A 12,110-nucleotide genomic window follows, 5' to 3' on the forward strand; every position below is an offset into this window, starting at 1 on the left:
TCCACTCTGTAGTGGTCTATGAAAGTATTACTAGACTTCCAGCCTGCGGCCTTACAGATTGAGGCCAGAGATACTCCCGCCAACGAGGCCCAGGAGGATGCTATTCCTCTGGTTGAGTGGGCCGCAGTATGTTGAGGAGGTGCAAGTCCTTTAGACTTATAGGCATTACATATAGTTTTCTGGATCCAAGCAGCAATAGTCCTAGTAGCAGCCTCTTTACCCTTTCTGAAACCCACAGGGACAAGAAGTAGACGCTGAGAACGTCTAAATGGCTGTGACAGCTGCAAGTATTGTTTCAAAAGGGAGACTATATCAAGTGGGTGAGGCGTAGCAGGATTTCCTTTCTCAAAGAAAGCTGGAAGAGTCCATTCATTATCTAGGTGGAAAGCAGTGACTACTTTTGAAAGGAACTCTAAAACTGGTCTCAGGACTACCCTATCATGGTAAAACACAATGTAAGGGTCAACAGCTCCCAAAGCATTAAGCTCCGATACCCTTCTTGCGGACGTAATCGCCAGCAGAAAGGCCAATTTGTATGTTATATTAGTGAAGGAGCAGTTTTCCAGAGGATAGAAAGGAGCAGCACTCAAATAGTCCAGAACTATTGGCAGATCCCACTTCGGGTAAAAGTTCCTCTTGGGAGGCTTTAATTTTAATGCGGCTTTCAGAAACTGTTTGACTACAGGATTCAATGCCCACTTTTCTCCCAAGAGAGAGGAGAGTGCCGTTACTTGTAATTTTAGGGTATTAAAACTTAAACCCATCTCCAATCCGGCCTGAAGAAAGTCTAATACGTTAGATACCGAGGCTGATAAAGGATCAAAGTTAAGTCTTGAGGCAAAATCTACAAACTTCTCCCAAACTCTTCTATAAACCGTGTTTGTAGAAGGTTTCCTGGCTTTTAATAAAGTGTCCACCACTGCATGCGAATAACCTAGGTTCGCAAACCTTTGCCCCTCAACATCCATGCCGCTAGATGAAGCTTGTCTGGATTCGGATGAAGAAGTTCCCCTTGAGACAGTAGAGTGGCTGAGATGTTGAGGAATAGTGGTTGGCATTGGGCTAACTGTAACAGAAGAGGGAACCAGAGTCTGTTTGGCCAGTAAGGTAAGACTGCCAGTACTGTTGCTTCTTCCCACATCACTTTGCGTAGAAAGCGAAAGATTAGAGGAACAGGAGGGAAGGCATATAGAAGGACAGGAGGCCATGGTTGGGATAATGCATCCGTAGCAAGAGCTTGTGGAGACGGAAAACGGGAGAAGAACTGCGAAAGTTTGTTGTTGTATTCCGAGGCAAAAAGGTCTATTTGTGGGATTCCAAAGGTTTGAGTTATCAAATGAAAAGATTTCTGATTGAGCGACCACTCGTTGTTGTCTATAGTGTTTCTGGATAGGAAATCCGCCTTCTGATTGAACTGGCCTGGAATATGTACAGCTTTGAGAAGAAGAAGATTCTTTTCTGCCCAGTCTAATAATCGGGTCGACTCTAGAGATAGTACTTGACTGTGTGTTCCGCCTTGATTCTGAATGTAGGCTACTGTAGTCGAGTTGTCGGTTCTTATGCAAACTGCTGTCCCACGTAGAAGATGAGTTAAAGCTTTGAGACCTAGGCGGGCTGCCCTCAATTCTAAGAAGTTCGAACTTCTTAACACAGGCCGAGACGGCCACCGAGCTTGAACCACTTGGTCTTGACACCATGCTCCCCAACCGAACAGACTGGCGTCCGTGGTAACATAGATCCAATCTACTGGGAGAAGAGAAAACCCGTTCTGCAGATGCTCTATCTGTGTCCACCAGAGGAGAGAAGACTTCATTTGCGGCAGCATCTTTATCGATTGGTCCATATCCTTCTTGTTCCATTGAAGAAGAAAAGGGAGTTGAAATCCTCTCATATGGGCATGTGCCCATCGTATCATGGGAATTGTTGCGGCCAAGGTTCCCAACAGCTGAAGGCACTGTCTGGCCGACAGAAAGGAGCTTGAGTAAGCTTTTTGGACCCAGTGCAGAATTGTTGGAATCTTTGCTGGCGGTAACGAAACAGTGTTGTTGACTGTGTTGAAATATGCTCCCAAATAGGTCATGGCTCTGGTAGGTATCAGTTGACTTTTCTGAGTATTGATTATCCACCCCAAGTCTTGGAGAAGTAGTAAGGCAGACTTTGTCTCTGAGAAAAGATTTTCCTTGGACCGTGATAGTATTAGTATGTCGTCCAGGTAGTGGTAAATTCGTATTCCTTTCTGTCTGAGAAGGGCTATCGGGGCTTGTAGTACCTTGGAAAACGTCCTTGGGGAGGTTGAAAGACCAAACGGGAGAGCTACAAACTGTAGGTGCAGATTTTGAAGTGCAAATCTCAGATATTGATGACATTGAGGGTGGATTGGAATGTGAAAGTACGCGTCTTTCAGATCTATAGAGACCATGAAATCGTTCGGTTGGACTGACAGGATTATTGATTGTAGCGATTCCATCTTGAACTTTGGCAACCAAATGTGCTCGTTTAGTCTTTTTAGGTCTATTACAGGCCTCCATCCTCCGGACTTCTTTCTCACTAAAAAGAGAGGAGAATAAACGCCCTTGCCTCTTTGTAAGGGTGGGACTTCCTGAACCGCATTCTGTAGAATCAGTTGGTTGATATATTGAGTTAGACATAATCTTTTTTCCTTCGAGGAAGGGAGACGTGTGGGAAGAAAGATGTTTCCAGGCACAGTCTTGAATTCCCACTTGTGGCCATTTTTTATAGTCGTCAAGACCCAGGAGTTTGAAACCCTGTCCGCCCACACTCGAGCAAAGGAACTTAGCCTCGCACCGACAGGTGGAGTGTGGGCGGACAGGGCCTCAAAAAGACTTCCCCTGAGCCTGCCGACCAGACGAGGAAGACTTTGTTGTTTTAGGTAAAGAAGACTGAGCGCCCTGCCATCTTCTTTGGTACTCCTTTCCAGGTTTATATGATCTAATATTTTTATACTTCTGAAACTGAGGTTTTTGTACAAAGCGTTGTTTCCTAGTTCGTCTGTCTTGCGGGATGTCACCTGATCTTCCACCTGTTTTTCTGGAAATTGCCGAGTCTAACTGTTCACCAAAAAGAGCTTTTCCATTGTAGGGAATCTTCACCCATGTCTGTTTTGAGTTAGAATCAGCATTCCATGGTCATAACCAAAGGGCTCTTCTTGCAGTGACCGTGCCCAGCATTGCTCTAGAGGAGGCTCGAACCCCATAAATGGCCGCCTCTCCCACAAAGTCTGCAGCGATTTTTAGGTCTTCTAAGGCTGAAACAACCTGATCAATCTCCGCTCCTGACTTAACGGCTTCCTCTATGTTATTGGTCCAAATCTTTAGGCCCGGGACAAGGATGTAAGAGCAATTGATGTTTTGCAAGCAGCACCCGCAGACAAGTATGTTTTCCTTAGTTCACTTTCCATCTTGCGATCCAAAGGTTCTTTAAACGCCACAGAGTCCTCCAATGGGAGAGTTACATGTTTAGCTAAATTCGCCACAGACGCATCCACTGTTGGTGCTGAATGTAACGAGTGTGCATCAGAGTTTCGAAGAGGATAAAGTTTTGCCCATCTGTTAGTAAATGACGCTTTTCCATCCACCTTTTTCCATTCTTCATCCATTACTCCTTTAATCTCTTTCATGAGCGGAAATGCAGGACCCACTTTGGACAGTTGAGGATAATATTTCCCAATTTCCAAAGACTCTTCCTCCGGATCAGTCCACTGTATCAATTCTTTTATTGCTTTTATTAAAGGTTCAATTAATGAAAATTGGAAGGTGACCGGTTCCTCCGATTCTGAATTGGAGTCTTCTGACAACTGTGCTTCCAATGGCATAGTCACAGCCGAAGTGCCAGCAGCATGGGAAGTAGATGGATCAAGAGCCGGTGTTGAGGTGGGCAATGAAGAATTGGTCGAAACTTGAGCCGCTATCTCTTCTCTTACTGCTTGTCTAATGAGCTGAAGAACTCTAGAAGAATCTTCAGAAGAATTAGTAGTATTTTCTTCCAGACATCTCTCACATACTATTTTCCCTGGCATCGCTCTTCTGCCGCACATCCAGCAATCAGAAGATCGCGGCCTGGGTGGAGATTGTCTTCTTGGAGGAGGAGTTGGTGAACGTCTGTCTGATCTAGATCTTGATCTATAATAAGACTGTGGAGTAGCTTGGCGAGATATTGAGCGGCTTTTCCTGGTAGAATGGTATGAAGAATTTGAACGATAATTTTCCGATGGCTTTTGAGATCGATGATCACTTGAAGTCTTTTTAGGTCTAGAAGGGCTAAGAAGAATACTAATTAGTATCCATGAAGCCAATGACCCTCCTTTTTTTTTTTTTTTTTTTACATATAGCTCACAAAAATACCTTCGAGCATCCTTCCGATCTTTTGTGCCACCCATCACGGGAAATGTATGCTGCAATGCATAAAAAAGAGAAGAGGAAAAATAAAGATGGGTTAGAACAGGAAAGATGTATGTAATATACTTTTTTTTTTTTTTTTTTAAATACTTAGAAATATAAAAGAAAAAATTCCTGTACCTAAATAAAGCTGTGCGCAGCGAAAAAACCAAAAATTTCCTCACTGCAGGCTTTCCTCCTAACAGCCCGACAGGAGCTTCAGAAAAAAGCACCTATCAGGCTCAATGCGGCTCCTTAAATAGAGCTGGAGCGTCCGAGCATGCTCAGACGCTCCTTGCCCACAAGCAAGATGGCCGCCGCCATCCGAGAAGGGGCGGAAGGGGAGGCACAGAGGCAAAAGATACAAAATTAGCATAGCCTCTCGCGCGCGCGCGAGAGGACGCCATGGCGTCTCTGCATAGCGTCCACCGCAGACTTCCCCATGCCTCCTCCGCAACTCAGCCCAGGGCAGCCCAGGCAAAGGCACTTTATGATCCCGGAGCTCAGGCGAACCAGACGCACAAGCGCCAGGGGAACAGCAAGAAAGAGACCTACAAAAGGAAAAAGGTAAAAGAAAAAGAAAGATTTTTATGCACAGCATGGCACTAAAGTCTGTATTTAACAGACATAATATCCAGGATCGGTACCGGCCCTCACTGTAGTGCATTTAGCACTCACTGGAGTCCTCCACAGGGAAAGGGATAAACCCTGTAGGATGGCTAGAGAGGAATAAATGTCCATAGGGAAGGGAGGACAAAATAAAAAAGAATGGTGGTCTATGCTTCCTCAAACACTTTATAGTTAACATGTCCAATAGGGTTAATAGGCGGGGCTATCCCCCTTAGTATGCTGCCATGGAAGCACCAGGGAAATTGAAGATGCCTCTTTTAGCTATCTGATACAGAGACCAAGCTTGCAGCTGCCTACTGTGCACAGTGAGTATAACTTCCTGTTCACTCTGCGTGGTACACAGCAGAAACAATCAGGAAGTTTTCTATGCAAAAAATAGTTTTTGCAACCTGACCTTTTTTTCAACTCGATGCATTCAGCTGGTGGTGGTGATAAAGTCATAACAAATACTTGCTGTGACTGTTCACATTACTTGCATAGATGTGTTTAGAGGAATTCATACAACCATTGTACAACTGCGTTGTGCTTCTGTTTGCTGTAACATTCATTACACCCATAGAAGCGGGCCCAATCAGCCTGACATTGCAAGAAGACCGTAAACATTGGGACAGGAGCACCCACGGAAACAGAGTACAAAAAAATCTCTCGGGAAATTTATCGGAATCGGCCTTATGATGCCGCATCCGCAACTGTTCCCCCAAATGTTAATGTGCCTCCCCCCCCCCCCCCCCCCCGGTGCCTGTGCATTGGAAAGCTCAGCTGCTTCAGCTGTGGTGACTCCCAGTCTCATCCGCTGTCTCCCCTGATAGCCGGCGTCACACACACGCCTCCATGTGCGTCACACACACGCCCCCACGTGGTGCCACGTATAGCACGTGACGAGTGTGTCATGTCACACACATGGCTAGTGGCTTGATCGATACATACGACAGATTTCGGCCCAAACTGAAAACAGTTCAAACGTTGGTGATGCATGCTTGTTGTGCCAATGATTTTCATCCAATTCGATAAAATTATTAAATGGAATGGTCAATCAAGCCCCAATATCGCTAGATGCATGGCCAGCATTATTGTGATGTATTGTGCAAGTGACCTCATTACTCACAAGTAGACTTTAGACAGGATAAGGTTAAAACCTTTTAAAAGTAGAAGCAGAGACACCAGGAGCCCGGGTGGCGTAATATGTTCAAACTGGCAAAAAAAAACGGAGGAGGTCAGGAGGTCAATTGGAGGTGGTTGTACTCACAAGATTGGATTGCAAAATTGGACAACTATCCAATGAAGGAGAATAACCATCTCCACATGGGTACAGGGATTCTCTCGTATGTTGGTCACTCTCTCAGGAAAAAAAAGGGGGGACCAGGGGCCCAATTAGCTATAAAAACTATGGGAGGTCACCCCCCAGAAGGAGAGGTGTAAACAAAAACAGGGGGTAAGAAGTGCCCAGCTTAATAAAATAAGCCCCCCCCCCCCCCCCCCCCCCGGGAGATACTTACTTCGGGAGGGGGAAGCCTCTGGATCCTAACGAGGTGTCCCCCGTCCTCCGGTGTACCGGCAATCAAGAACTGCGACCCCCCGAACAGCGGTGAGGTAAATATTTACCTACCATGATCCTGCGCAAGCGCACTAGCGACTCTTCGTTCTGGCTGAGGCAAAAATAGCTGAGCCCGATCATATCAGCTCTATTGTGCAGACACAAACGACTCGCTCCTGCGCAGTAGAGCGGATACGAACGGGCTCGGCTATTTCCGCCTTAGCCCGAACGAAGAGCCGCTACTGCACCTGCAATGGATCACGGTAGGTAAATATTGCGCCGCTTGACAAGCCACCTGTCAAGCTTGTCGAGGAGGTTCTGTGGGAGCCAGCGCTGGATTCCCACAAGTTACAGAAGATGGAGAAGCCACAATTTGCTAGAATACACAAATGCATATTATTTTCGTTTTTATATGCTTGGTGTTCTTCCCAGTTGGGTGGCATGAGAAAGTGGCCAAATGGGATGCAGAGCCGGTGCAACATAGCTTACAGCATAGGAGATGGATGGGGAGGCGAGTTGACGATAGCTGGGTGCTCACCAAAATTAGCTGGGTGGGACACCCAGCTAAAAGAGCCTGGGGAGAGTACTGTATGCTTGTGCTCACATGCAGCAATGCAGCAAGCAGCAGTGCGCTTAGCGTGAAAGCACCCTTGGCGGTAAGGATCATTAGTCATGCTTACCACAAAGGGTGATTTCACGCTAAGTGCACTGCTGCTTGCTGCATTGCTGCAAATGTGTTGCACAGGCATATCTTGAGCAGGCATGGGCGCAAATTCGGCTTCGGGTGAGTCCGGATAGTTCTATCCGGATCTCACCCAGTAATGCTGTGCGGTGTGGGCGGGGGGAGGGCCAAGCATACCTGTGTGACGTCTTCTTCGGTCGTCCCTCGGCGCCTCCCATGATGCACTCCAAGCGGCGGCCACGTGAGTACAAACACTTCCTCCTTCCGGGTTGAAGGAGGAAGTGTTTGTAATTACGTGACGCGCGTGGACCACATTGTGGGAGGCGCCAAGGGACGACCGAAGAAGACGTCAGACAGGTAAGCTTGACACCCCCCCCCCCCCACCCACACTGCACATCATTACTGCGTGAGTTGCGGATAGAACTATCCAGACTCATCCAAAGCCGAACTTTCGCCCATGCCTGATCTTGAGGCTTGGCAGAAGCAAGTATTAAAGGTATACTTTTTTATATCTGAGGAAGTTGGTTGGCAAATCTGTGCTACTCTTCTCCACAATAACAAGTACATCAATCTCACTCTGCTCATCCAGCCATAACTAAACAGAGATTCTCTTCTGGCTATTGTCCCACTTATTTATTTTTACCAGGAAGACCCATTTTAAGGGTGCGTACAGACATGCGACTATAGTCGTTTGAAACGATCGTTACCAACGGCATTGCCCGACGATCGTTCGTAAAAAGTGCACAAACGATCATTAAAACGACCGACCAACGAGATATGTCGTTGGTAAAGAACGATCCATTCTGCCAGATCTTTTCCAACGACCATCGTTCAAAAAGTAATGTCTGTACAACGATCGGTCGTTGATCGTTCGTTCTCAAAGCTTTGCACATGCTCAAACAGTTCTTTTTGACACTTGTGTTTGAAATCAGTTTATACATCATGTTGCGCACGCAACGCTCGTTCCAAGATCGTTCGTACACAAACGATGTTCAAAGTAGCCTTTCTTCAAACGATCATCGGCCGATACCTCCTTTAACATCGTTCGTCGTTCAGAACGAACGATCGTTATCGTATGTCTGTACGTACCCTAATAGTATCAAATAATAAGTACTTCTGTTGCCAAGTAACAGTTTCTAACAACAATTTCTAACAAAACTATATACTCATTCAATAATTTATTTGCCTGATTTCATTTCATTTTACTTTCAGGTACTTCAAAAACTAGGTCGCACAATAGAAACCAAAGATGAGGTGTTTGAAGAGTGTGCTTATAATTTCAACAAGCAGCAGGTAACCAGTGACATACAGTATGAAGCTGAAGCATGACATAACATGATACTACTTCAGAGATTAAGGAACCTGCCACTGCTGAATTTATTCTTAAAGATAAAAATGCTAATTGCTGAGTCGTGTGATGTTTGGTTCAGTGTTGTCTGAGTCACACCTGCTGACTGCCGCAATGGGGTAGAATTGACTTGAGCCTTTCCTGTTGACATACTAATCTTGGGGTAGATTCACTAAATATGTCGCGCACAAGCAGCGCGGGTTAATAATAGCAAGCACACGCTACGCACGGTCCTGTCAGCGTAGCACGCTCTCTTCACTTACACGCATTCCTTGTATGTGCCGTGCAATGTCATGGTAGCGCAAACACGATACTTTACTAGCGCGGCTGCTACTGCATTAATTAATGACAGTATAAGTAAAGTAAAAATGTGAAAGTACCCTGATACAGAGTTGGACCAATCAGCTTGGTTGGGTCTTGTGAGAGGCAAAGATGAGTAAACAAGAAGCTTTTAGGTGGAGGCAGAGAAGTGGTTAGTGTGTTTATATGAGGTGTGAAAAAGTCAAGTGTTAGCGTGAGGAAACAAATGTGAGAAGGCGCGGTTATTGGTGCATCATTGGAATTGATTGCTTTTTCGGGTAGAGAGATAGATTCAGAAAGTAAAAGTGATCTCTTTCAGTTTTGTCCTTTCAGCTCCAAATGGAAATACCACTTTGCGCAGCTCTTTGTAATTCAAAGATTTATAGAGAACATTAAGTTAGTAGGCTTATTTTGAAGTACTAACTACAAAAAAAAATTGATCTTTCTGGCATCACTCACCTGAAACAAGCATGGAGCAAATCCAGTCAAACTTAACTCTCATCCTACTAACACATTTTACACGCACATCTTACCAACTGGGGTCCAAATGGACCCTATGCAGTTTCTGTGATTGCTAATGAAAGTACAGTAATAATCAATGAATGGCTTTTTTAATGCAAGAAAAAAACATTGCAGAGAAAACAAAATTGAAGTTATGAGGTTGAACATTTCTGTAGTAATTGTAACATTCTTACCTTCCAGCGGCAGGTCCCGCGGCGTCTCCTGCATGGTCCGGGCAAATGGCGGGACTTCGCAGCCGACGTTCTCTGTCGGCATCCCCAGCTTCCCTCCGGCAGTGAGTCCGGCGTGCGCAGTGTGACCAAACGCGCGCACGTGACTGCCGATAAGCCCTATAGGCTTAGGAGGAGGATCTAGCTGAGGTCAGCAGTGATGTCACTGAAGTGACATCACTATGGGAGTAATTTCTGGGGAATTGGGATCTGTATTTAAGGCCAGTGCTTGAAGTCACTCACTGGCCTTGATACATACAGTTCGCTGGTTATAGGTCTAGCTAGCTACTCTGAGCTACATTGATATATTGTGTAGACGCACAATATATATGTACTCCAGTCAGTCTTTATTATTTTCGTATATATTCTCGTAATATTATTCTTGTAACATCTCATTGTATAATATATATATCTGTGTACCGACTTTTGCCTGCCTCTTGACCTCTCTCCTGTCTAGTCCTTCTGTACCGCTGCCATCTGATATTTGATACTATTGTTTGTATATTACCTGTACGCTATCTCACCACGCACCAGCGTGATAGTAATCCTATATAATAAAACCCTAATGTCCGTCCCTGTGTCAGTGGTTTTTTGCGCTGCACATGTGCAGGGACAGACGCAGAGACACTGCGGAGAGCTGGAGGAGGACGGCGGGCACGTGCATCGTGCCTGCGTGTGCATCGGGCACGCGTCGGGTGAGTGCGCGGCGGTATTAGTGACAGACCTAGCCCGTTTTTAAATGGGCTAAGTCACTAGTCCTCTATAATAAAACCCCTGTGTCTCTGTGCCCTGTCCCTGTGTGTGTGTGTCCCTGCATTTTTGCTACTGCGAATGTGCTGCAGGGACAGCCAGGAGCAGGACGGGCCAGGGGGCCGGCCGGGTGGGCACACGCGGGCGCGCAGATTGCGCGCTTGTGTGGCCGGTGGGTGTGCGCGCACCTGGTGCGGGCGTGCGCATGTGGCAGCGATGACAGACCTAGAGCTGTTTTTAAAACTAGCTAAGGTCATTAGTGAAGGACATAAAAGCTTATTCAACTGAAGAACAGGTAACAGCACTTGTTATTCCAGGCTGATGTCTGATTATATCCTAGACCCTGAGTCTACCTATATAGTGGCTTGCAAAAGTATTCGGCCCCCTTGAAGTTTTCCACATTTTGTCATGTTACTGCCACAAACATGAATCAATTTTATTGGAATTCCATGTGAAAGACCAATACAAAGTGGTGTACATGTGAGACGTTGAACAAAAATCATACATGATTCCAAACATTTTTTACAAATCAATAACTGCAAAGTGGGGTGTGTGTAATTTATTCAGCCCCCTTTGGTCTGAGTGCAGCCAGTTGCCCATAGAGATTGCCTGATGAGTGGTAATGACTAAATCGAGTGCACCCGTGTGTAATCTAATGTCAGTACAAATACAGCTGCTCTGTGACGGCCTCAGAGGTTGTCGAAGAGAATATTGGGAGCAACAACACCATAAAGTCCAAAGAACACACCAGACAGGTCAGGGATAAAGTTATTGAGAAATTTAAAGCAGGCTCAGGCTACAAAAAGATTTCCAAACCCTTGAACATCCCACGGAGCACTGTTCAAGTGGTCATTCAGAAATGGAAGGAGTATGGCACAACTGTAAACCTACCAAGACAAGGCTGTCCACCTAAACTCACAGACCGAACAAGGAGAGCACTGATCAGAAATGCAGTCAAGAGGCCCATGGTGACTCTGGACGAACTGCAGAGATCTACAGCTCAGGTGGGGGAATCTCTCCATAGGACAACTATTAGTCGTACACTGCACAAAGTTGGCTCTTATGGAAGAGTGACAAGAAAAAAGCCATTGTTAACAGAAAAGCATAAGAAGTCCCGTTTACAGTTTGCCACAAGCCATGTGGGGGACACAGCAAACATGTGGAAGAAGGTGCTCTGGTCGGATGAGACCAAAATGGAGCTTTTTGGCCAAAATGCAAAACGCTATGTGTGGCAGAAAACTAACACTGCACATCACTCTAAACACATCATCCCCACTGTCAAATATGATGGTGTCAGCATCAAGCTCGGGGGGTGCATCTCTTCAGCAGAGACAGGGAAGCTGGTCAGAGTTGATGGGAAGATGGATGGAGCCAAACACAGGGCAAACTTGGAAGAAAACCTCTTGGAGACTGCAAAAGACTGGGGCGGAGGTTCACCTTCCAGCAGGACAATGACCCTAAACATAAAGCCAGGGCAACAATGAAATGGTTTAAAACAAAACATATCTATGTGTTAGAATGGCCCAGTCAAAGTCCAGATCTAAATCCAATGTGGCAAGATCTAAAAACTGCTGTTCACAAATGCTGTCCATCTAATCTGACTGAGCTGGAGCTGTTTTGCAAAGAAGAATGGGCAAGGATTTCAGTCTCTAGATGTGCAAAGCTGGTAGAGACATACTCTAAAAGACTGGCAGCTGTAATTGCAGCAAAAGGTGGTTCTACAAAGTATTGACTCAGGGGG

At 45.7% G+C, this 12,110-nt stretch overlaps 1 protein-coding gene across 1 annotated transcript in view; it reads left to right on the plus strand.

The window, feature by feature from the left end:
- BIN2 (bridging integrator 2) overlaps positions 1 to 12,110 on the plus strand; it is a 77,503-nt gene that overhangs the window by 16,981 nt on the left and 48,412 nt on the right. Inside the window, exon 2 of the mRNA XM_068267374.1 lies at positions 8,453 to 8,533. Within this exon, the coding sequence (XP_068123475.1) occupies positions 8,453 to 8,533 (81 nt within the window). The remainder of the gene's footprint in view (positions 1 to 8,452; positions 8,534 to 12,110) is intronic.

The sequence above is a fragment of the Hyperolius riggenbachi genome, chromosome 2 (genome assembly GCF_040937935.1).
Source record: "Hyperolius riggenbachi isolate aHypRig1 chromosome 2, aHypRig1.pri, whole genome shotgun sequence".
Classification (NCBI taxonomy): Eukaryota; Metazoa; Chordata; class Amphibia; order Anura; family Hyperoliidae; genus Hyperolius; species Hyperolius riggenbachi.